The sequence below is a fragment of the Triturus cristatus genome, chromosome 12, assembly GCF_964204655.1.
Source record: "Triturus cristatus chromosome 12, aTriCri1.1, whole genome shotgun sequence".
NCBI classification, from domain to species: domain Eukaryota; kingdom Metazoa; phylum Chordata; class Amphibia; order Caudata; family Salamandridae; genus Triturus; species Triturus cristatus.
The window spans coordinates 525836433-525861592 of record NC_140595.1 but is presented as its reverse complement, the minus strand read 5'-3'; the positions used below and the strand labels follow the sequence as shown (position 1 = coordinate 525861592).

The 25160-nt window shown below is 45.3% G+C and overlaps 1 protein-coding gene across 1 annotated transcript in view; it reads left to right on the top strand.

Annotated features, from left to right (window-relative positions):
- The first annotated feature begins 717 nt into the window (after positions 1–717).
- The window catches only part of SLC38A8 (solute carrier family 38 member 8), a 288727-nt gene continuing 264284 nt past the window's right edge, over positions 718–25160 (top strand). The window contains exon 1 of the mRNA XM_085639943.1: positions 718–1160. Coding sequence (XP_085496069.1) covers positions 972–1160 — 189 coding nt within the window. The 5' untranslated portion in view covers positions 718–971. The remainder of the gene's footprint in view (positions 1161–25160) is intronic.

The window sequence follows — 25160 nt, the reverse complement described above, 5'->3', positions numbered from 1 at the left end:
CCAGCTCGAAGTGAAAATTAGAAGCCCGCGTCGCCCCTTCAGGGTGCCGCTCCGATCCCAAAGCGCGGGCCCTGCTGCACGTGCTAAGGCGTCGGCAATTTACTTTTCGACAAAGTCAACACATTTCACTGGGGCGTCCCGGATCCGGCTCATTACCAGCTGCGAAATCCGGGATGCGGTTTGACACCCTTTATTTCTTACTCTGGCGACGAGGCCTCGCTGTCCCCCGGGGCATTCTAGCTGAATTAGCGTGTCGATCACTCTTCTGCGGTTCAAGGTGCCCGATGGCTGATTAGAGTGGCTTCACCTGCCCTTTCTCTTCTAATGTGATCAGGGTTTGCAAATTTAAGGTCCAGCTTCATAAACTGGACTACAAGTTCCAAAATGCAAAGGTAAAATGTAGCCCTGAACAAACTGCTTACACCTGAGCGGGCCTCGTATCATGCGGGATGTACTAATCGAGGGCAGTGCTGGATAGGTCAGAGGTCACGCATGCCTCTTGACCTCTCCTGCACAGGAATGACACTGCAAAATGTCGCAGGACTCTGTTAGTCACTGTGGTCCAATGTTTGACTTGCCGCTGGAAGGAGTTAATGAAAACTGACATCCCTGGTGATTGGGGCAAGCAGAGGCAGCTAATTGGATCACACAGCCTGCTCTCTGATTGGTGGGAAGTTTTATTTTCTTGTACACTGAGCTGTGCTCAAGCCCACAGGCTCTGCACTCTTGTGTAAAGTGTCTGGCGCTCTGAAGGCATGATGCGGCCGATGTAGGCCATACTAGTACTTAATTTTAAAAGAATAGCACAAAAACAAGGGTCTGACTCTTTAGCACTTATTGAATCTGCAGCCAAAAGACAACTGCCCCATGGGTCGACTCTGACCCTCACTGGCCTGGTTTCAGGTGCGGTTTTCAATTTCAGACCCGAAGTTGCCCCTTCGGTGTGTGAGACGAAAGCAGGCTTCGCGGAAATGGAGGAGCTGGCACGAGAGAGCATCGGACTGCTTTCTAAACCTTCGCTGGACACAGGCAGCCCAAACCTGTCCACATTTGGAGCTGTTTTTATAACGCTAAAATCTGCCCTGGGGGCAGGACTTCTGAACTTCCCGTGGGCGTTCAGTAAAGCCGGGGGTATATACTCCGCGGTGACCGTGGAGCTGGTGAGTACAACTGATCGTGTTTCATGGCTCTTTGAAGTTTGTAAGCTTAATAGTGATTAGTGTTAGGACTATTATAGCTCCAGACATTCTTGACTCTAAGCGCTTTTGATTCTACCTGTGACGAAGCGGTGAAATGGCGTTTCCTGAAATTGCAAAACATTGTATATCAATAATAATTCGGTATCATGCATGTTGGTGCCTACTTCGTTAACCCCTTATGGTTACGCACACCATCACGTATTATCTCGGTGGCTGTGTAGGGGCATCTGCAAGTAGGGTGACCAACCGTCCGTAAATTTCACGGACAGTCCGTAAATTGGACCTCACGTCCGTTGTCCGTGAGGATCTTTTTTACGGACGCCTTTTGTCCGTAATTTTAGGCATTTCAGGAAACAGATCTGTTCCCCTGCGAGGCCTTAGCCCCCTGATGGGGCCGCCTCGCATTCCTCCGAGTACAAGAGCAGCCCCACCCTGCCCATTGTCATTCTGTGTGGGGCTGATTGCCACATACAGAATGACAATGGGTCAGTCTGGGCTGGCACAGCATGTGGTGGCCTCCTCCAGCCTCGGTCCAGGCAGAGCATTCGGTCACCTGGAAGTGCAAAAACGCCCATGCTGTTGCTACCTGAGAATCCAGTTAATGAAGGAAGGCAGTGAAAGAAGATCAAAGGAAAGGATTATAGTTATAGTATAGCAGCCATGGTTGCTGCTTTTTACTTTTATGCAACTAACAACCATTGACAAAGCCAATAGTTCTGGCTTGTTGTAGGTGTACCGTTACTTGTTCTAAGTGTAACGTCACTTGTTGTATTATATATCTGGATGCAATGACACAAGCAACAAAAATACCAGTCGGGCGGCACATTATATTCAGCACTGATTTTTAGTTTGTGTTTTAAGCCACGCATTTTATTACATTAAACACCCTTTTGGAGAGACCCCCATAGTTTTTACATCCCACTTAAAGCTCTGGAAACAACACCATGTCAAAGTCGCCCCACGTCCAGGCACTGTGCATCATGCATGACTCATGCCTTCCACTTTTTCAGATTGCCTAAGTGCAGGGGCATAGTGAACCCTGCCCCACCCCACCCCTTGCGAGGGTGGATTTCTTGATGGGTCTCATAATTAATGTGAAAAGGTGAGTGAATAAGTTAATGAAGGGATGGGTGGAGGGATGGGTGGATAGATGAGTGAAATGATGGATTGATGGATGAGTGAAAGGATGGATGACGGGTGAGAGAATGGGTGGATGGATGAGTGAAATGATGGATGGATTGATGAATTGATAAGTGAAAGGGTGAATTGATGAATTGATAAGTGAAAGGGTGAATGGATGGACGGATGAGTGAAAGGGTGGATGTAAGGCTGGATGAGTGAGTGAAAGGGCGGGTAGATGGACAAAAGGATGGATAGATGAGTGAAGGAGTGAAATGATGGATGGATGAGAAAGGATGGATGGATGAGTGAAAGGATGGATGAATGATAGGTTCAATGGATGGATTCAGGAGTGGATGAGTAGATGGATGGGTGGGTGGATGGAAGGATTGATGGCTAAGTGAAAGGGGATTTGGGTGGATGGAAGGATTGATGGCTAAGTGAAAGGGGATTTGAAAGAGAAAGGGGATGGATAAATGAATGACTGAATGGGTGAATGGGTAGAAGGATGAGTGACTGGATGGATGAATAAGTAAGTGAAAGGATGGCTGGATAGATAAATGGCTGGATGGATGAGTGAATGGATGGATGGATGGGTGGAAGAGTGGATGGATGAGTGTACGGATGGATAGGGTGAAAGGGTGGATGAATGGATGATGGATGAGTAAAAGGGTGGATTGAGGGATGGATGAGTGAAATGATGGATGGAAGGATACGTGATGGATAGGCTTGTAAATGGATGAATATGGACATGGATGGGCACATAGATGGAAGGACAGAATGAATGGTGAAAGACTGAATGATGGATGAAAGTATGATTACACATTGTAAGCCCCATTATCTTAAGCAACATTTCCTATACATTGACACTCACATTTATATGAGTGATTGTCTCTATATAATATGTGTGTGTTGTAACGCACTCCAACACTCTGCCCCACATACTTGGGATGAGTAGCACTATAGAAGAAATTAAATACACGTGAGAGAGGGTCTATGTGAAGATGAGGGGCGCCATTGGAGGGTGGTATCAAGGCCGGCCTGGCCGAACCGGGCATTGGGCGTTTTCTCTGGGAGCTGGAAAGGTGGGGGCGGTTTCGTAATCACAAAAAGACCTGCACATTTGCTTAAAGCTGCGCGCACACTGACAAACCATGAAGTGCACAATTGTCTCAACCTAATATAAACTTACTTTCACTTGTACTTTAGTAGTTGTCTATTTACTTACTTATATACTATTGCGCAACCTTCTCTGATGTGTCTGTAAAACGTACCTTTTGTCCTGAATTTTTGTCCTGAATTTTGACCCCTTGTCCTGAATTTTTACACTCACTGTCCTTAATTTGCACCCATGTCAGTTGGTCACCCTATCTGCAAGGGGAGGAAGACGGGGCCCTGGTGAAGACAATTCCACTTTCCTACCTAAGGACTACTTGTAAAAAATCCCCTTTAGTAAAAGAGATGCATCGACAGAGCTCTCAAGTGTCCCAGGAACCCAAGTACCTGCATGACTCGCTCAGCCAGTCCGGGTTTATTCTTTACATTTTAAGGGCTGTAGCGCCGATACGTATTTTATAATGGAAACAACGGGACTACAAAACAAATCCCAGAATGCAATGGCTAACCCTGGGTTTTGACGAGTTACTCCTGCTTGCACCTGGGAAACTCTAGCTCTCTGCATTTCATGAAAGTGGTAAAAATACATCTTGGTAACAGCTAAACTGTGAAGCCAGACCTAATCGGGGTTAGGAAAAGGGAGGTAAAAGCTTACTTTCTGATTCTGCTTTTCCCAGACTTTTTGAGGGAAAATAAAATGTGGGCACCAATGTAAGTTTTTAACAGGAGTCTTAAAAAAGCCTCGCAGTACTGTATTTGCATTTATACAGCACTTCCTACCTCTGGCGAGGTGTTGAAGCATGTTCTGTCAGACAGCACACTGCACCGGAGCCCAAAGTTGCTGGTTAATCCAGAATTATTAGTTATTTTTGTTTGAGGATTAGTCATGTGCACTCACACATCATTCCAGTAATTTATATAAGTTTCTTTGTGGAAGATTTAAAGTAACAGGATTTATGCGCGAACATTCCCGAGGGAAGGGGAATGTGAATTGAGGTCAATTTGCAGAAATACATTAATAGTGATTAAGGCACAGGTGAATGTGAGTTAGAGATGGTTGTGCTCAGGATGAAGAAGCATACAGTGGATGGAAAGGAAGGAGAACCATTTGAAAGAAGAGATGACATTCGATGTTTTAAGTAAAAATCATTTTTCATGCTGGCTTTTAGACATATAAAGGATTTTACATTTTTTATTTTATCAGCATGTAATTTCGTGATGCAAGAGTTTAGAAAGAAACCTTATTTGCACTTGAAGATAGTGCTATATCGGATACTTAGGCGCTAGAATGAGGTGATCAGTCTGTCTACTGCTAAGTTACCACTGGATCACAGTGTCCGCAAGGAGAGCAGATCAGCTTATGGGGTGGAGGCCTAAAGTAATGACTATCTCACTACGGAAGAAGAAACTACAATCAAGACTCCCTTTGTGCTCATGAGAGGTAGGGCTCCAGTGACCAAGATGGTACCTTCTTGGATGGGAGAGTGGGTGGCTGTCTTGCTTCGCCCTTCAGATAATACAGAATCTCCCACACGGTGGCTCAACGCAATGAAGCAGGAGACATTACACCGCAACACCTTTAGGAAAGGGTTTTATTTTACAAAATGCAAAGACTCTCTTTTCAGAATAAGGCTTGGGGTTTTATTTTACACAATGCTCTCTAACTGGCGTTCCCAGATGCCAAATGCACAACATTCAAATACACAGAGATGCATATGTTTATATGCAAGCAATAATAACATACTTGGTAAATGCAACAGTTAAATGAGTAATAGCATGAATAAACAGGCAGCAAATAATATGAGAACACTGAAGAAAATATATTATTCTGGACATCCTGCAAGAGATTAGAAAGATATAGATATATACACTAGATATATCAAATGATTATTTTGGGATGTGCACCTCAACTCACTCACTCACACATCACAAAGAAAACACCTCAAATGATCAAAGCAACTGGCCACACATCACAATGGCAATAATCAAAACTCAACACTTCACCTGGTGCAAACACTGCATCTTAGCCCACTCCTGACTGGGGGAATTAAACAGCCGTGGTTAAGAGCCTCTGCAACCAGGGTTCCACACCGAAGTAGACGCGTCTGTCCCTGTTCGGATTCCAAAATCCCGGTCTCTAAGTCAACAACCCACCGCTTTATAATCTCAAAACACACTAGAAGGTTCGAGAGAACTGTCCCCCCCCCCCCCCACGCCAGAGGAATCTTGCCAGAACTGGCCAGCTTCCAAGCAAGCATTCAAATGGCAGGAAGGAGTACACACGTCCTCTTCTCCAATCTCTCATGTTCCAGGGTACATTAAACAATCTCTCACAAAAACAATGCTTGAACGTGATTAACCCAAACAACTTGCAAACATTGTTGTGCGTGCAGATAAAGCTCAAGCTAGGCAGAATCGGAATTCAGGATGACATGAATTCTACCAGTGTACAACACAATGCACATTTGTGAGCACACTGCTTATAGCATCACATACTTCATCTCTCAATGTACAACACCGAGCACATTTGTGCATCACTGCTCACAACACTGCACTTCGAGACCAAAAAGTACATTCCACACCTCGCTCTCTCATGCTTTCAAATGCACATCCCACACGTTCTGTTCTTGGCAAGGCTGTCCTATTCCATGACAGCTCCCACTGAAAGACAGCAAGATTTCAAGAAAAAAACTTTTAAGAGAAGCAAGGCATATGAGAGAAGCAAGGCATATGCAGGACATCGTACATTCAGACTAGAATAGAATAACACACCAAAGTCAATTAAAATAATGGTAGTCAAAGGTCATCACAGGGTGTCAGACCACAAGAGTTCCTCTAGCACTCCAGTGGCTAGAGGTGGTACCTAACCCTGTGAGTCATCCAGGACTTCAAACCCTAATAGTTCTGTTATTGAAGGTGACTGGGTAAAAATTCGAATTGGACATGTGCTTAGAGGGTTATTCAAATTCAAAGGTCCTTTCAGAGCGGTGCGCGCCTTCAAGTTTTATGTTGTGTTGGAGTATGGTGAACGATGGAATCGAAATAGGGTGGCTCTGTATCAGAGAGGATGAGATTGTATGGTGGAAAGAGAGGAGAGGGAGTGTTAGACTTGGCATCTTTTGGCGTGTTTCCCCTGAGTTTTTTTCTTTCTGACCTCCCGGATTTGACTCTGTTTTTGCTGGCTTAGTGTCTCTGCGCACTTTCTCTTTGCTGATCAGAGTTAAAGTGCAAGTGCTCCTGCTGTAAATTGTGTTATGGATTGGTGTTTCCATGATTGGCATATTTGATTTACTTGTCAGTCCATAGTAAAGTGCACTGAGTGTGCCATGCCTGTAAATCAAATGCTTTTATTGGGCTGCAGCACTGGATTGTTCCACCCACGCAAACAGCCTGTAAATGTAACTCTGGCCTGCCATTGCAGAGCCTGTGTGCAGTTTGGGACTGCCATGTCAACTTGTCAAGTGTACCCACTTGCCAGGCCCTAACCTTCCCTTTTCTTACATGTCAGTCACCCGTAAGGTAGGCCCAAGGTACCCCCGTGGGCAGGGTGCAGTGTCTGTGAAAGGTAGGACATACCCTGGTGTGTGTGGCATGTCCTGATAGTAATTCACTATCAATTTCGTTTTTCACTATTGCAAGGCTACCTGTTCCCATAGGACAGAATGGGGAGTTTGTTTTTAATACCTTATATTATAAAGCCCTAGGAACTAGGTAGAAAAATAAATTTTAGTATGCCTGAACTCAGAATCTATAGCTCCATCTTTTAGTGAAGGTGATTTTTACGTTCTGTGTTTGAAAATGCCACGTATAGAAAGTAGGTATTTTCTTGCTCTGTCATCTAGTAGGCCACTGCTGGGGTTGTGGATTGACTGTCTGGGTTTTAAATGACACGGGCTGGGGTGGAGCAGTGGCTCCAGATAGTCTAGGTGGGTCAGAAAAGGGCTGAATTGACCTGGGCTGCAATTAGAGTAGGGAGAGGAGATTTCTTTTCACCTGAATGGGCCTGGTCTGCCACTGACCATCCCGAATCCACCTCCTGCCAGGAAGCTACACCAGAGAGGGCAGAACTGGTTCTGACTGAGCACAGACACTCTCTGCCTGAGAGGACAAAGGATTTTGGGCTATAAAAAGTGGGGCCCAAACACATGAACTTTAGAACTCTTTTGGACCAAGAAGACTACTAAGAAGAAGAGCTGGAGAAGCTGTGAGGAGGAACTACCACTTTGCTGAGTGCTTTGCTGTGTTGGCCTGCAGTGGCTGCTTCGTCTTGGGCAGTGAAAGGACTGGACTGAACCTTCTGCAATCTGTTCTTGTGAGTTTCTCCAAGGGCTTGAGGTAGAGCTTGCCCCCTGTTCAAGAAGTCTCAGGAACAGCAAAGACTTCAAGTTCTTCTGCCCTCAGCATTGGGGACTGTGTGTCTTTGTGCTGCAGCAGAAGTAAAAGCAACCAGACGCCGCTGCCGACTGTGCCCTGAAGGCACCGCAGAGGGCACCGCGGCAGTGCCGTACTGTGACCCTGGTCTCACCGATGATGCCTGCTGATGCCGCCATCAAGCCGCTGTTCGCTCCACCACCTGTGGGCACGGCACTCCGCTTCACGGCACTGCCTTGGTATCCCCGATGATGCCGCTCCACGCCGAAATCGCCGCCGCCGCTTGCACTGTGGTTCGAGGGCACCTTATCCTAAAGTTGCAAGACTCATCCTGCACCGCAGCCTTGGCCTACCGACGCCGGCACCATTAACTCCATTTTGTCAGCTGATGACAGCGCTTCAGCAATGACGATGCTGCTGCTTGCACTGCTGCTTGCACTGTGACCTGCCAGCACCGCGACGAGCACCGCATCACTTCGCACCGCGACCCTGGTCTCACCAAATGCCATCTGACGCTGCCACCGAGCCGCTGCTCGCACCGTGACCTGAGGGCACCCCACACCTCACTGCTGCACTTCACACCCCAGCACCCGACGCCTGCCAATGCCAGCGCTCCCGACTTCAACTGCGAGGAGTTCGATCTGCAACGGGTGTGACTTTAAGTGCCCGATGCCTGCGGACACCGTGCTTTTGGAAGCTCAACGAGAGGTCACTGACGCCCTGCATTTATAAAGGTACTGTTTTGCGGGTCTTCCCGACACTGTAGTTGGCCCGCGACGCCGCGGTCAGCCAGAACTGTTTGGATTTGTTTTTTCACCACACCGTGATAGCCCCAGAGGGAGCTTTCATTTTCAAGGAACTGTTTTCAAGGTTATTTTGATAACTGAAGATTTCTAAGTACTGTATTGTGGATTTTTATTGTTTTTGATCTTGTCTTAAGTATATAAAAATATTGGATATTTTTCTAAACTGGTGTGGTGTACATTTGTAGTGCTTACACTGTATTACTGTTGGTTATGTGCAAATGCTTTATACACTGCCTCCAAGATAAGCCTGGCTGCTCGTTCCAAGCTACCAAGGGGGTGAGCAGGGGTTTATTTTAGGAGTGTAACTCCCTTATCCTGACTAGAAGGAAGGGTCCCTACTTGGACAAGGTGCAAACCATTGCCAACTAGAGACCCACATTTCTAACTGGGTGGACAAGTGCAGCGGTTATATGCTAATAAAAGATGGTCAGTTTGGGTCTTGTGCTCCACGAGTTGGGATTGGATACTGTGAAAATATTGTGGTACCCTTGGGGAAACCCCATTACCGAAGAACAAAATTAGTTCTGTTCGGCAGAGAGGAGTAAGAGCTCGCAAACCTCCGGGATATGGAAGGACTTTGTGTGTTGGGTATTTTTCATGCTGTTGTATTACTGTTTTATTTTGCTGATGTTAAATGTGAACCGCATGGGTACTAAATTGTTATTATCTTGTTATAGATATACTTTATTGTTATTAAAAACTTTTTATCTAAGGGAGGAATCCAGGAGAACAGGTGCATTGTCAAGAGAAGTCTGTTATTTATCGAAATGAAGCATATACTTCAAGCCAATCCTTCAACGACCTCCATGCTCACAGCTCCATTGCTGAATGGCGTTACAATCGACTGATTTGGCAACAAGACCTGCGGAACAGCGTTTATAGGATGCAGGGATAGAAAGAAAAATAACACGAGGCATGCACGCTCTAGCAGTCACGTGCACTTTCATCGCTCTCATAGGTAACTTGCTGACAGACATATGGCACACCATTCATTCTAACTGCATTGGAAGTAGAACTCCTGCATACCTTCATGAAATGACCTAATTTCCTTCATTCATCGCACCTCTTCCCCTTGGCAGGACAAATTGAATTGTTACCCAAGTAGTTAAAAGAGCCACACCTGTAACGGGCATTGGTTTTGTTGGTCTTATTACTCCTAATATTCTTTACTGCATTCACCTCTGTACTGTTTGCATTGCTAATCATGGTGGATGCGGTGGATGCTTGTGTTAAGGCTTAACCGAGGAAACAGAACGTTCAATGCCTTGAGCAATTTTTACGGTTTGTTCTAGGGTAGGATTCGTACAGCACAAAAGATGTTGCTGTACTTTCTTTGAATGACAACTGAGTACAATCTGATCCCTTAAGTATTACTAATGTGCTCAAAACTAAAAGTACTGGCCAAAAATATGCAAACTGGCTACACATTGTTTAATGCTCTCTTCAGGCGATTGTTTCCTGCAGTAGAATTTAAAACGCTCTAACACAACATTGGGTTCGGCAGTAAATGTCTTTTCTCAGCTTCTACAAAAACATTCCAGGCATCACCAGCAGCTTCTCCCCCAGGAGCAGGGATCACAGGTAGATGGTCAAAAACTTTTTGCCCTTCAGTGCCCTAACTTCCATACAGAATTGCTTGTTTCCTTGCTGGACTATACTCTACACCGTCTATAGCCACTAGATAGTTCTTAAATACTTTGAACCAATGTTTCCACTCTAGTTTAGGATTCCCAGGACTATCTAGAAATGTAGGAGGCTGCTGGTATGAATTACATCCTCCAGACATGGTATGAACGGATAAGGTAGTCCAAGAGTAGAATAATTAATAGTTGAGGTAAGTAAGAGGAGTAACGGCACTTTACAAATGAAAGGCAGGTGCAAAGTACTGGGCTCACACAAACATGTTAGTTATCTGTTCTACTTCACCCAATGTGGCATCCATAGGTTCAGTAGGTGAGAAGCGAGAGAAACCGCTCGCCGCGTGTGTACCACAAGGTAATGACCTTAAAATGTGGCAAGCACGTTAATACCCCAGTACTGTGCGCTGACAGAGACAGAAGCGTCTAAAAAGCCGTTCCATGCACAGACTGGGAGATGAGCAGGAGAGAAGGAGTAGTCTAAGAAGCCAGCAGTTGACCAATGAGGCAAACGGAAGGAACAGCTGGTCTGCTTTGCCTCCAATGAGAATGGCGATCGAAGAAATACCTCTGTACAGGAACAACCCCGATGAAATAGTCAGCAGAGTAGGGCCAATCGGTGGCAGAGAAGCATGTGCTCTGCCCAAACAGGAAGCTGGGTGGCCACGTATACGAAGCGTTTGCGGCGGCAGCACGTCGAGGGAGGTGGGCTTCTGCAGCAATGGTGGCTTGATTCAGTTTCGAGAAATTGGCTAAACTGGTCCAATTCACAAATCTCATCGCCAAAACGATGTTGTATGGAAGGAAGGAATCCAGGAGAACAGGTGCATTGTCAAGAGTAGTCTTATTATTCATTGAAAAGAAGCCTATACATGAGCCCATCCTTCAACGACCTTCGTGCCTGCAGCTTCATTGCTGAATGGTGTTACAAACGACCGATTCAGCAACGAGACCTGCGGAACAGCGTTTATAGGATGCATTAATACAAAGAAAAATAATACGAGGCATGCGCGCTTTAACAGTCGTGTGCTACAACATTGTTACCATACAATAATCTTGTTATGGATAATGTGTGTATCCTGCTGTTTCTGTTCTTGCATTCACTTTTCATCCTTCCTTTAAGCTTTCCTGCCTCTCCATTATTCTTCTCTATTCCTGCTTTACCTATTTTGCAGTTTTTAACCGGTTTGGTTTTGCACTTAGAATGTTCTCCAGTGAACAGAAGGGGATGTGTTGTGTATAGCTCGTGCCATGCATGTTTCGTGCATGACACATCTCTTCCTTTGTCTCCTGGATTCTTGGGTGGTAGGAATATGTTGGGAGGTTAGTGACAGTTGGTGTAAGGTCGGCTGGGCTGATGCTCAGCTGCTACCTGTGCTGCTGAATAAACTCTTACCATCAAAGCGACCCCGTGTTTCTTTCATAACCGATAACTATCCTAGTCCAGGCTTTTCTGAAGAAGAAATTGATGCAAGTTCGAAAAATGTTTAGAGATGAAAGAAAATGATGTATTCATTTCTGCCCTTGGGATATAACTAGATGGAGGGAACACCAGCTTTAGGTAGTGATGGTTAAATGAAGGGTTAGACTTATATTTTAGATGTTTGAGGACATAGGGTGGTTATTTCATAGGAATCCCTTAAGTGAGGCAGAAAAGATGCCTACATTCTCTTTTGAACCCTCATAAATTTTTCCTCCATTCTTAGGTTCAGCAGAAGGGAGTTCGAGCAAGTTGTACTTTTGCGCAGGTAGTGTTTTTTTCAGGTGTTTGTAGTTCATCTGGTTGATCGAGGAAGGTTGATGTGTGTAGACTGCAAGTTATCGGCTGATGTGTGTGTGGTTTGGAGTCTGGGATGTGACCGTGCATTGGTTTATGTATTCTTAAATAACAGCACCTCATTTGGGCAGTCAATTAAATAAAGTTTACTGAGTTGAGTTTGGTGTGTCCGTAGCCAGGCTAATGTGACCAGGTACAGAGAATAGAATGAGACTTCTACAGAAGGGGTTGTTCTGTATTTTCTATTCAGGTTTAAAATTGAAGAAAATGTACACATGGATATCAGTTGTACAAAATCACATTAAAACGTTGTCAAAAGAGGGCAATGTGCTTGTATTGCTCATTGCCTTTCTGAACTCCAGCAAAGTTATTTCTGGGGTTCCTGTAGCCCCCTCCATAACCCTTTCTCCAGCGCCTATGGTAGGAGTGGTAGGTTATGTTACAGAGTTTTTATAACGCGTGCAGCTACTCCTGGGAGTGTCCCGGCATGAGCCTATGAGGTGCTAGTAAAAAAAAAAAAAGAGATTAAAACAGAAAAGTTTTGAGCTGTTTCTTAAATTGCGTCAGCTCCTGGATACTGCGCAGAGAAAAGGGCAAGGAATTCCAGGCCGTAGCTGCCCTAACGGCAAGAGATCTGCCACCCATTCTTTGAAGACGCACGCGGGGAACCTGTGCAAGCAACTGAGATGACGATCTCAAATGTCTGGCAGGCGTATAGAAAGCAAAACTCTTCCTAAGATATGCAGGTCCTCCAGCATACAAAGCACGATGTGCTATGACCAGGGCCTTGAACCTAACGCGTTTCACAACAGGTAGCCAGTGCAGCAGGCGCAAATGTTGCTTGACGCTCTTTCTAATGGGAATATTGATCACCAGCCTAGCTGCTGCATTCTGACCCACCTGCAGTTTTTTAAGAGTGTAATCAGGAAGGCCCAAATACAGCCCATTGGCATAGTCTACTCGAGGAAGGATCAGAGCCTGAGTCACTGTTTCCTTCGCTATACTTGGTAACAGTGGAAGGAATTTCTTGAGGGGCTTTAATATCCCAAAGCAACTCCCGGCCAATGTCTTTATCTGGGTCGAGAAGGACAACTGTTCGTCGAACCAAATGCCCAGATTTTTTTACTGGAAGTCCAGAAGAAGATGGCATAGGATAGTCAGATGGCCAGAGAGATTCCCTGAACCGGGAAGGAAACTTTCCATAAAGAAGGATTTCAGACTTATCCTCATTATATTTGAGTTGGGCAGCACAGAGCCATTGGAACACAGCTGTCAAACACTCTTTTGCCTTTTAAAGTAAAAAAACTCCGATTTACCCCAAGTAAGCATAAGCCACGATCTTGGCACCCCGCTCTTCTGCTAATTGGACCAGAGGAGTGACGTAGATATTAAAGAGCAGGGGGCTCCGAGAAGACCCCTGCGGCACTGCAGTGGTCACATATTGGGGTGGAGATGAGAGAGGCAGGATCCAGACCTGTTGTGAACGCCCCTCAAGATAGGATTTCAGCCACTTCCAGGCCAGCCCCGAGACACCTATGTCCGCCAGCCGAGTCAAGAGCAGTGCATGGGGAACGGTATCAAATGCCGCCGACAGATCAAGCATTATGAGGGCTGCACTTCCACCAGAGTATATATTTAAACATAAAGGGCAGTTGTGGATTTTCACGTCAGTTGTCAGGTTCTTTTTCAGATCAGTTTTCAGTTTGATTTTCAGGTATCTTTTTCTTATTTTGTTTAGTCACTCACCTTTCTCCCCCTTACCCCCACTCCCTGATGCAGAGTTCTTCTTTTCCGGGGTCTGGTCAGCCCAAATGGCTTCTGGCCTCTCTATCGCCAGCTCTTGCTGCAGCCACTTGTCCTACCTAGTGTCCTGGTGTCCAATGCTGCAGCTCCCTGGTTACCAGCCTTTTATACACACGACACATCACAATGGAGACTCTTGCGTGTCATTATTACAGCAACATTCTGTGGACGATACCATGTGTTACCAAGCTGAAAAGGGAGACTGCAAGGCATCGACACATTACAATTTCTTGCGGAGGTCACTTATTAAGTAATTAAAACTTATTCAGTCGTGCTCTTAAAGACTGTCCTGTGCTCCCTGACATACTACCTAGAATAAAGTCTATTTTCTCCCTCGTGTTGTGGTGAATCTCCCCTCTGCTGGCTCAGTCTAACCTAGATCTCGTGGGAGCCATTGCTGGGCCTGTGATGTCATAATGTTCACGGTCGCTGCTTCTGCTGTGAAGGGATGGAAGCCAGTGGCGTTGGAGCAGATTTCGGGGTTGGGGTGTCACGTCGCGGAAGTCCTAGGGAATCTGAAATCTCCAGGTGTCCTGCAAAGAACAAGTATGGAAAATGAACCACGCCAGTTCAGCAGGGAAGGTGAATGAGTGAGGTATGTAGCAGGTGGTGCGTCTTGGAGTGCACTGTTGCAAATATATTACTAAAACATGGTGCGTTATCGCACCGTCCTTTACAGAGACCACTTTTTCCATTGAAATGGCAACAAAATTCACACTGACATGCAGTTTTACTGACAAATAAAGCGCACAAACGTAATGTATGGAAATCGAATTTCAGCAAATACTTATTTGCTCGTCACCACCAAGTAAAGCGTCTTGATTTGTTTCTGTTCAAATCTGTTTAGACCACACTTCAGAAGTGCACAAAAAAGTGCTTCATTTGCGCTTTTTCTAACCGCTGAAGAGAAAGTGCTTGCTGACTTCACCCCGTGCCTGTGCTTCTAGCAGGGTGACTTGGCCCCAGCCTGTTCGCCTTCTCTCCTGGATGCAGTGTAGAAGCAACTAAGGAATATGAGACCCTCCGGGCTTTTGTTGCCCCTAATCCTCTCCTATCTTTCTGTCTTCAACCAATGAACACACCCACACTAGCGTCCTCCTAATCCAGTGTTCTTATCAGTCTCTGACGCAGCTAATTCAGACCGCTGGTGGTTACTTACCTGCTCCCTTCAACTGCTGGACTCATTTTATCTTTCTCTGTCTTGGTACCTGTCTATTGCATAGTTCATAAAAACCAGTGTATAAAATTACTTCTTTAAAACCGTGAGGGTACACAAAACTTTGAATATACATATATAAGATGACAATTGGTTCATCTTTATAATCAGACCCCCCAGGATATAGCGGCATGGATTAGCAAATTTAGCGGCACAAATATGGAAATTTAGCGGCACAAATATGGAAATTTAGCGGCAATTTTGCGGCATTTTAGTTTGCAGTTTTTCCTACAACAAATACAGATATCTTCGTTTTTTTAAGTATTTAACAAGCTGAAGCTATGTATATTTGGTTTATTTACAATGTAGACACTTTGTTTGGCTTCAAGGCTACATATAAGTGTTTAAAAAAAGAATTATTCCCCCCAGGCCTCGCCGCATGCCCTGTGTGATTTATCTTCCAGTGAAAGCAGTTCATCAACTTCTCATCTAATTACATCGTGAACCTTACTAATGTTGGATGAGCCCATAAAATCATTAAAACTACAATTCATACAACTTAAAGTAAAGCCAAGAATTTATCTAAAAATATGCATTCTGAGACAAAATGGTCACTTCTAATTTTATTTAAGCCTGCCTCCTTTAACTACTTGACAACTAATTACAGTCAATGCACCGGCACTGGTAAGCTGTTTCCGACTGATCCTAGGGACTTATTCAAGCAGTTTCAAAATCTCACCCTGTATTCTGTCCAGAAATAAAAGCTTTTTCATTATAACTCATTTGAATCCATACAGAAGAGTTTAATGCAAACAACGTTGTGGGTAGCAGGAAAATGTAATTTTATATTTCCTTTTTTGAAGGTCAGTCTATGTATCTCCTACAACTCCAAGTAAAAGCTATTTCCATGGTAATAATGTCCTCCCTTTAACAGCATGGTTCATGGAACGAGGACCCTAGTTGTAACCGGATTTGCAAAGCAAAAAGTACCATTTGTCAAGTGCTGAGGCGCAGGACGATGTGACTCTCAGGGGTGTCAGGTGGTGTAAGTGCCGTAACTGGTGCATAAATTGGAGAACATCCCGTACCCCAGGCAGTCTATAAATATTCTGAAGCCTCTTCAAGGTAGTCAACGCTTTAAACAATGGGAAGCACTGAAAGGTGAAGGCTCAAGACCCTCCTTCCATCATGTGACCCATCAACCAGTAGTGATACATCCGGGAACAGTCGATTTCTCATGGAAGAAAGAGCAATTTGATCTTTCCAAACACAATATGTTAAGTGGAGACCAGCTGGTTATCACGATTAGGTTCAGGGGTTGTACATTGCCGATTTCGCAGGCACTTTTGTAAAAATTGCGGCATTTTTACAAAAGTGCCGATTTCGCGGGCACTTTTGTAAAAATCGCGGCATTTTTACAAAAGTGCCGATTTCGCGGCAAGCCGCGAAATCGCGAAATCCTGGAGGGTCTGTATAATTTCTAAATTATAAGTGCTGTGCAGCTGGTAATGCTCTTGGGCCAGTACTTTGACTGATACGGTTTTTTGTCCGTGTCCCCGCTATACTGGTCCTAGTGCACGCTTGGCTTGCGACCGGGCATCTGTTATGGTTGGAGGCTGGTGGCATGTTATCATCTGCCTGCTTTAGGAATCTTACCAGTCTGCAGTTCAACTGCGGGTCCCCCGGTCCAAAGCAGGCCAACACTGCTTGCCACCGCGAGCGTATTCCCATTTGGTTAAAGGGAGCCTTTAACAGCTGACTCCTTTCCTTCAGCACCTCCTCACAGGTGCAGAGTAGGTGCAAAATGTCTTCTGTTCTGTTGTTGCACACGCGGCAAGAGGTTTGCGTCAGGTCTCTCATCCAAGGTGAAAGGTTAAAGGCACTTAGGAGTATGCTTAGGCAGTACCTCAAGAATTTTATTTTAATGGTTTTAGGATAGCCCTGGTTAAAATATTTTTCCGGTGCAAGTGACATAGTTATTTAAGGTCATCCAGGTCTGATCCTCTAGCTGAAAAGGTAGCTTTAGACTCCATAAGTGAGAGCTGTTTTATTGATTTCCATGCCAGTTTCTCAAAGGCTGAGTGGTGGATGTGTGTGTTCCAGAGATGTGAAAGGCCAGTGGCGGCCAGGTATTCCTGGAAGTAGATTCTTGCGGGAGAGTTGTCTCTCTAATGGAGTTCTTGCCATAGTAGTTGACTTAAGGTGTTTGGGGTAGCATTCCTGGTCTTATACCAGCAGATACTGTATACTGGTTGCCTGGCCAAAGATTGTTTTAATAGGCTGAACTTCAGCCTTATCTGGGCTTGTGAGGTATCATTTTGGAGGCTGAACATGATTTTGTATGCCTTAACTAAGATGCTGTCCAATGCATTGGCATCTCTGCCTCGCGTTGATTCACTGCCATAGGTTAGTGTTGAAAGGATTTTAACTTGTGCAACCTTTAGGAGGGGGCTTAACGTGGGCCCAGTCAGTTTTGATTTGAGGTTTTTAATGTTATTGGAAGTGCGATCCCTTTCCTTTTTGATTCCTTCTTTCTGTTGAGGAAAGAAGCCTTCTTTGTCTATGATGATGCCTAGGTACTTGTAGTCATCTGCTGACTGTATTCGTGTATTTCCCAGGTGCCAGGATCTGGGCCTTTTCCTCTTTATGTTAATGGTCATTGATCGCGTTTTCCTATAGTCGACCTTCAGGTTATTCTCCATGGTGTAGTTCTGCATTTTGTGGAGGAGATGTTGCAGTCCCACCTGGGTCTGGCTGACCAAGAGTACATCATCAGTGTACAGGAGGCTTGTTAAAGTTCTTCCTCCCAGCCTTGGGGCAAAAGATTTGCTGGCATTAAGTTCCTGCGGCGAGTCGGACCGGAATAGATTGAATAAGGTGGAAGCGAGCAGGCACCCCTTCTTCAGGCCTTCGGTAGTTGGTACTTGTCTGGAGAGGTGTGTGCCTGCTCCTACTTTCACCTTTACCCATGTGTCTGTGTGGAGAAGTATCAACATATTTGATAGAGCTTGAGGAATTTCCCATTGTACCAGCTTCCGCCATGTCTACGTTGTTGAAGGCAGCACTAAAGTCAATAAAGCAGAGGTATAATTGAAGGTTGGAGGCCTTTGCCACATCTATAAGTAGTGAAATTGCCAGGATGTTTGTTGTTGTGCCTGACGTTTTACAGAATCCCATCTGATTTATTGGTATGATTGCATTTTCTTCTGCCCAAGATGTGATTTCCGCTAGCAGAGTAGCCACAAAATATTTTGCCTCATTGTCAATCAGCGCCACCAAGCGGTAGTTTCAGGGTAGTGAGTTGTCTCCACTTTTGTAGATCGGTGTGATTGTTGAACCCTTCCTTGAAGCTGGAATCTGCTGAGGGATCTAACTTCAGAGAAAAGGGGATATATAGCAATTGCCCAATGATCCACCCTTTGTTTGAACAGTGCCAATGGTATGCCCCTTCCTTCCTCCCTTTTGCAATTTGTTGCTTTATTTAGTGTATACTTGAGGCCCTGGATTCATGCTCAAGTACGTCAGCTGTGTCTGGCATTTTAATGGCTTTCTCCCCCTTTTTGTAGGTCTTTGAGTGAGGTTCTTTGTTGTTAAAGGAGTATACCAAGTTATTCTCCCCGAGTGGTGTTGCAGAAATCTTAAGGTGCCGTGTATGGCTCTTTTGAATTGCTTTATTTGTTCCCTTTGGGCTTTTGTAATCTGGCTTCCCACACTGAGATCTTGACGGAAATTTATTTTTGGTGACGAAGCATGAAGATCTGCTAGTTTAGCAGTGAAGCTTTTCCATCTGGCTATGTGGCTCTTTGGTGCTTCTGGTTGAGTTTGAAGGGAGTCCATTGCTGACAGAGGCTCTATATCTGCTGCCACAAATTTGATTCTTTTGAAGTTAATCGTGTAGATGGAGTTGGGGCCACCTCCGGGTGAATACGATGGAGCAGAGTTGCTGAGAGGAGTATTACTTGTGGTCGATGGTCTCTATCTCCCTAGGCTCCCATTCAAAATTCAAGGATGCAGTGGAACAGCGAGAGGCTGACAGAAGTGTAGTCTAGTGTTGAACAGGCAGAGGTCGAATAGTAGGTGGCCACTGGTGGAGAGTCTTCAGGGAATCTTCCACTTAGTGCCCTGAAGTTGAGGTGTTCTAGATCATCTAGTAGGCATCTGCGTTTGCTGTTCGTCTTCCCATGGGAGGTCCTACTTTGAGTCCGTAGGTTCCAGTGTAGTGATTGATTGGTCACTTCCTTCCCCAGCGACGTGCCTAGAAGATGATGATTCAGATCCCCCTGAGAGAATAAAATCTGATGTTTCTGACTTGCTTATGTATCTCAGGTGTTCCGAGTCTTTTGCTTTGTGTTTTGGATGGATGTAAGCATGGACTATTACTGCCTCATCTTGTACTCCCATTAGAGGGAGGATGATCCTGACCACTCTGATGGCCTTTGAGGCAGGACCGACTGACTCCGCTGAGGTTGTACAGTCCTTCTGATGGGTGACCGAGTCTTCCACCCTTCACTGCTGGTGTAGCAAAACCTCGCAAGCGTAGCCATTCTACCTGCCATGTTTCCTGCAGCATTGTTATATCAAACAATTTAAGGTACTGCAGAAACTCCGGATCAGATATTTTGCTTGCCAGTCCATTAATGTTCCATGAGCAGAGGCGGATGGTGGTTTTATTGTCCCTGATGTCTGCATCCTTCTGTGGGTGTTGTCATTGGGTACCAGGGAGGGCGTTTATAGTTCTTGTAATCTGCCCAAGGACAGGGTGCGTGCTTCGTGGGACTGGTGTTGCCTGGCGCCTGACTTGGTGGTGGTTGATTGGTATGGCCTCCAACGTCGTTGTTTGCCCCTGTTTTGCTGGTCTGTTATTGCCTACACCGTTCTTGTTCCTCCCCCACCTTTGCTTGCCTCATGACATTCATCATCACTCCTGTCCCACCCGTCTCTGCTTGCCCCGTTCCACCTGCACCCCTCCCACCACAAAAGCCAAATTGCAAGAGGTATTTGGCTTTATCAATGTGTTTTTTAGACATGTTGTAGAGCAGCGCAGCTGCTGTGCAGAGTGGTTGAAAGTAAAAAAAGAAAAAAAACTCCATTGCAAAACCAGTACTGGTCGGGTCATAGCCCCAATTATTTCACTTTCAGCCATGCTGCACAGCAGCTGTGCTGCTTCACAACATGGCTAAAAGAAACCCCCAAAACATTGCAAAACCGATAGATCTTGCATCTGTGTGACCTATTGGCTTTGCCAATACTTGTTGCTGACCTTAGTATTTTACAGCACTGGTGTGATTCAGTGGAGAGCCCCCTTTGAGGGCCAATTTTCAGTCTAGTCTGCTAGTTGCTGTTTCGAATCGCTGAAAGACATTCAGTAGGTAGATGTGGCTATGGCAGATGGAGGGTTGTGTCTACACAGCAGGTCATTTTAATTCAAGCAGGCTAATACTTTTGCAGCAGAGATCTGTGTGGGAGTTGCTTTTCACATGTTTTAATCATAGTGTGACTCTTTAGTGGGTTAGTGCAGACATTTGTCAGTTCCCTGTATGTCACAGCCTCAAAGTGAAGGGCTGCCTATCAGTCACTCAGGCGTTGCCAAAAAGACAGCTTGGAATGGTTGGTGCCCATTTCTCTTTTTTTTTTAAACACTTTTTCCCCCCCCAGTCCTACAGGACCAAACAAGAAACAGCTGACCCAGCTGTCTGTGGTAGACTGCCTCATAGGCCACTCCGACACTGGCCTCCAGGGCTAGTGAGCTGGCTCTCTTCTAGCAGTGTACTGACAGCACAGATACCGTGTGATATTAAACATAAAATGCTTCTTAGGTGTTGTTAAATTTGAACAAATTGTGTTCTTGAAATCAAATAAACATAATTCAAAGACTGCACTAGAGAGTTGGTATTTTCCTTGAGCCTGCCTCCATTTTGGGGCTAGTCCAAACGCCCTAGTGCAAAACTGATACAGATATGTAGTTGAAGTCTTGTCTGGCTTACCAAACTCTACATGGTCCAAGAGGTTGTTGGTGACATGACAAACATTTGTCTGCTATGCTTCTGCAGTGTAAAAAACGCAAATGTATTTTGGAGCATTTGCTGTATATCATGTCCTCCAGCATGTGGACTTGGATTGGAGGACTTTTTAATCCCCTTACTGAACATTTTCAGCACAGTGATCTTGAGATTCGGCCTCCTTGTGACAGCTGATTCTTACTGAGTTTTGTGTTATTCTTACTTGGGATGCTTGTGGCTTTCACGCCTGAGTCTTCGCAGTTCTTCCCCCAATGCCTGCCGTACCCGTGAGCATTGAGTGAAGTCCACAGGACTTTGACTGAAGTCTATAAACCTCTTTCAAGCCAGTGGGAAATAAGCATGTTGTGTCCAGTGCATCCATTTTTCAGCTTTGCGAGAAATGCTGCTTTCACCCACTCTCTCCTGCCAGGCCTGAGGTGAAGGGCGTCCTTTGGGAGGCACGGCTAAAGCAATGGGTTTTGGAATTTGGATTTAACTTCTCCAGGTAAATGCATGTTTCAAGTGGGTTGAATTGTAATGAAAATGTACAATTTTACTCAATTAAAGTTACAGGACGATAACCCACTGAACAAACCTAATGTACTTGCTAGCGCAAGCAATTCCATGATCTTGTCTTGTGCCACACCCGTTTAGTAAGATATAGTCATTTCTTTTGCAGTAGTGGAACGCGGTAGTATGGTATCCTCCATAGCGGTTCCTCCCTTTGCCTGTTTATCCCCGCTCCTTGGGACAATAGAACGTTCCAACATGACAGTCCAACTGTTGTGAGAGTGTGTCCCCCCCCCCCCCCCCTCAGTGAAGAGCTGTGGCTGGGGTGTTACCAATAAACCTCTCCAAGCATTTCGTCCTCCTGGTCATTCATTCTATGTTTCTTGTCTTGCTTTACACTCTCAAATAAAAGAAATTCAGCATTCCGAAGCAGAAACACTCGGTAAAACAAGAGAACACCTGGAAAGGGCGCTCCGCACTGATCCACATTGAAAGATGATCTCAAAATGAAGAGCTGGGTTTTATTAATGCAACGCTCTGTAACAGAAAGGCTTTCCCAGATGTCAAATGAATCTGGTAAAACGTGCAAAATGTAAATATACACGTGCAAGCAGTTAATAATGAAATACTTGCAAAATAATCAAATGCATGGGATAAAACCCAAGCAGATATTATGGTAAAACACTGCAAATAATAAACACTTAAAAGTCAGACAATTAAACATTCACAAGTGAAATGCAAGGGCGCAAAACCTAAGCAAAGAATAATAATGGAACATTCACAAATGAAATGCAAGCAAATATTAATAATGGAACATTCACATGTCCAATGCAAGGGAATAAAACACAAGCAGATAATAGTGAAACACATGCAAATAATAAATGAATGTGCACACAGACCAAAAACACAAAGATAACTATATAGCTATACATGTATCTCAATACCAATGATCATAGAAAATACCTCACAGGCTGCAATATCTTCATCTTGACCCTCCTAAGACTGGGGGTCCCTGATAACAGACCTAGGGTCAAGAGACACCTCAAGCCGGGAAATGCAGCACTGAGCAGATTCGTCCACCTTTCAGGAGAGATCCTGTCTAAGAGCTAAGAAGCCCTAGTTTTTATAATCTCAATGTACAAGAAGTTTCAAGAAGAGACCCTCTACTTTAAGGAAGCTGGCCAGGCTCCTGCAAGCATTCCAAGGCAAAGGATTCCTCAACGATTCTCCTTGCGCATCCCACACTACATGTTCCAGCCCCTTATCTTGGGAAAGTTTGAGAAAATAGAAAACATCGCAAAAAGAAAACAATCTTGAACACAAATAACCTGTGTAACCTGGGGCCTGCTTGTGTGCAGAATCCAGGCCAGACAGTCGGAATTCAAGATGAAGTTAGAGCAAGTTAAAGTCCATGGTCAAAACTTCATTTCCCAATGTACAGTATAATGCACATTTGTGCACCAGTGCCTATAGCACTACAGTTTCTACACTGCCGACAGAGAATGGGATTGTTCTGAAGAATACCCCAACACACCAGTACTAGCACGAGTTTGACTGAACCTGGACGGTGATCGGGTAGAAAGCGTGAGAATTTGTGGCAACCTTCCTGATGAGGCTGTACATATCTTAACAAGTGTGCATTAATCTAAACTGTCCTTGTGGTGCCTTCAAGCACTAGGCGAAAGAAGACTGAGCAGTACGCTGTTTTCAGGTGGCAAACTTTGATTCATGTTTTATATAAAGCGTGTCTGGACCCAATCGCTGCCAGCACTCTAACTTTCAGCTTAGTCTCACTCAGAAGAGCCCCAGCAATTTTTGACAGTGATTATAATCATCATCTGTGCTCCTTTTATCTGTGCTTGGGATTGCTGTGTGGGCTGCCTGCTGGCTGATATGTTATCTTTGACAGACAGCTACTTCAACGCACGCTTGTATCCGAGAGTGTTGCCTCACCCAAGCCGCTCCCTGACCCCTCCCCTCAGTCAGCGCTCTCCTCATTACTGGCCCCAAAGCAGCATGGATCATTTAGAACATTTGTGCACACTGAGGATTCCGGTCAGCCCTGACTGACTCTGCAAGCCAAATGCGATGTGCTGAGGATTCCATTCAGCCCTGACTGACTGTGTATGCTGAACGTGAGCTGGTGAACTCAACACTGACATCAGTACCACATTGCCTAGGTGCAGGAGGTTCTTGAACAAACCTATCTGCAGACGAGGTAGAAGATTCTAATGCTTATGAAATATGTAAAGAAATTTGATAGACTTTTTTTCATAGAATAAGCAGCATCCTCGACAGATATCACTTTGGTAAGAAGAGCCAGAGGGAGGGTGAGAGCGTAGAAGAATTTGTGTCTGGGCTAAGAAAAGTAGCAGCAACATATAAGTTTGGTGCTTCACTAGATGAACTATCTCGTCACGGAACCTTCTTGCACAGCTATACCGTTGCGGTAATAAGGCTATGGAGACCAGTTATTTCTGCATGTTATGTACTGTTCCTTTTATTCGGGTACACGATGGCATGACAGTCATTGGTTTCCTCCTTGTTTTCTTGGTTTGGGGGGGGGGGGGAACCCCCCCACAGTCAGCAAGGATCCCGCTGAGGCAGGGCAGGTGCACCGGCTTCCAGCGTTGTCCCGGCGGAAGGCACAGAAAGAAAAGAAAACGAAAACAAGGGTCAGAGGAAGGAAAATAGAACCTTCCTGGCACAGGGTGGGGATTGTGAGGGAAGCAGCACCCGATTCCAACACCTTGTGAAACGGCTTTTTCGGGACGAACGTGACCTCCCTCTGTTGTACCCGGCCCCTCCCTGTGCCCTGTAAAAAAACGCAGTCTTGCCCGTACCTTGTCTAGCCACCCTCCTCCAGGAAAGTGGCGGGGCGATGTGCGTTCTCGTTGGCCTCCTGGCGTGTTGTTCGCGTCTGGGACGGTGTCTCCGGCTTGCCTCTCCTTCTCGGGGCTTGTATCGGCCAGCAGCTTCTGCCTCTCTCGCTCTGCTTCTCCTCCCTTATTCTCCACTTCCTGAGTTGTCACAGCGTTCTGCCCTCCACGCCATTTGCAAACTTCCTCTGATAGGGCTGTAGAAGCCTGTGTCGTTGGACACGCCCCTTGGGGCTCCTCCTGGTAGATGCTGTGAAGATCCTTAAAGGGCTCCTGCACCGCCTGTATACGGAGGGACAGCACGTCAATCAGGTGGTTGACAGGGGAGTAAGGAACTATAGACAGCTGTTCATCTTTCGACTCCTGACATATCCTTGATGATTTTTATTAAGTTGTGACAAAGATTCAATACGTGAAGAATTGTGGCTCAAGGATGGTCCCCTTCCCCCTTATCGAAGTGTTAATAGTTTTAAAGCAAGTGGAACACCTGTTGTCCTGAGTGAAAGAACTGAAAGTTGAGAATAAAAGCAATTCACATGAAATGAGAGGGAAATAAATGTTGTGAAAGTGAAGAAAAAGGAGATATTTAAAACCAATGATCAGAGCTTCAAAGAGTGTGGCATAGGAGGCCATATAGCTGACTGGAGGGAATGCCCAGTGTTAGACCTACAACAAACAAATGATGGACGGAATGCTGACAATGCAGACATTCTCCCCCAGTCAAGAGATCTGGGTTAAATCCATCGTTCTTTTGCCCACTACACCACCCCAGTTTAGACATGGCCATA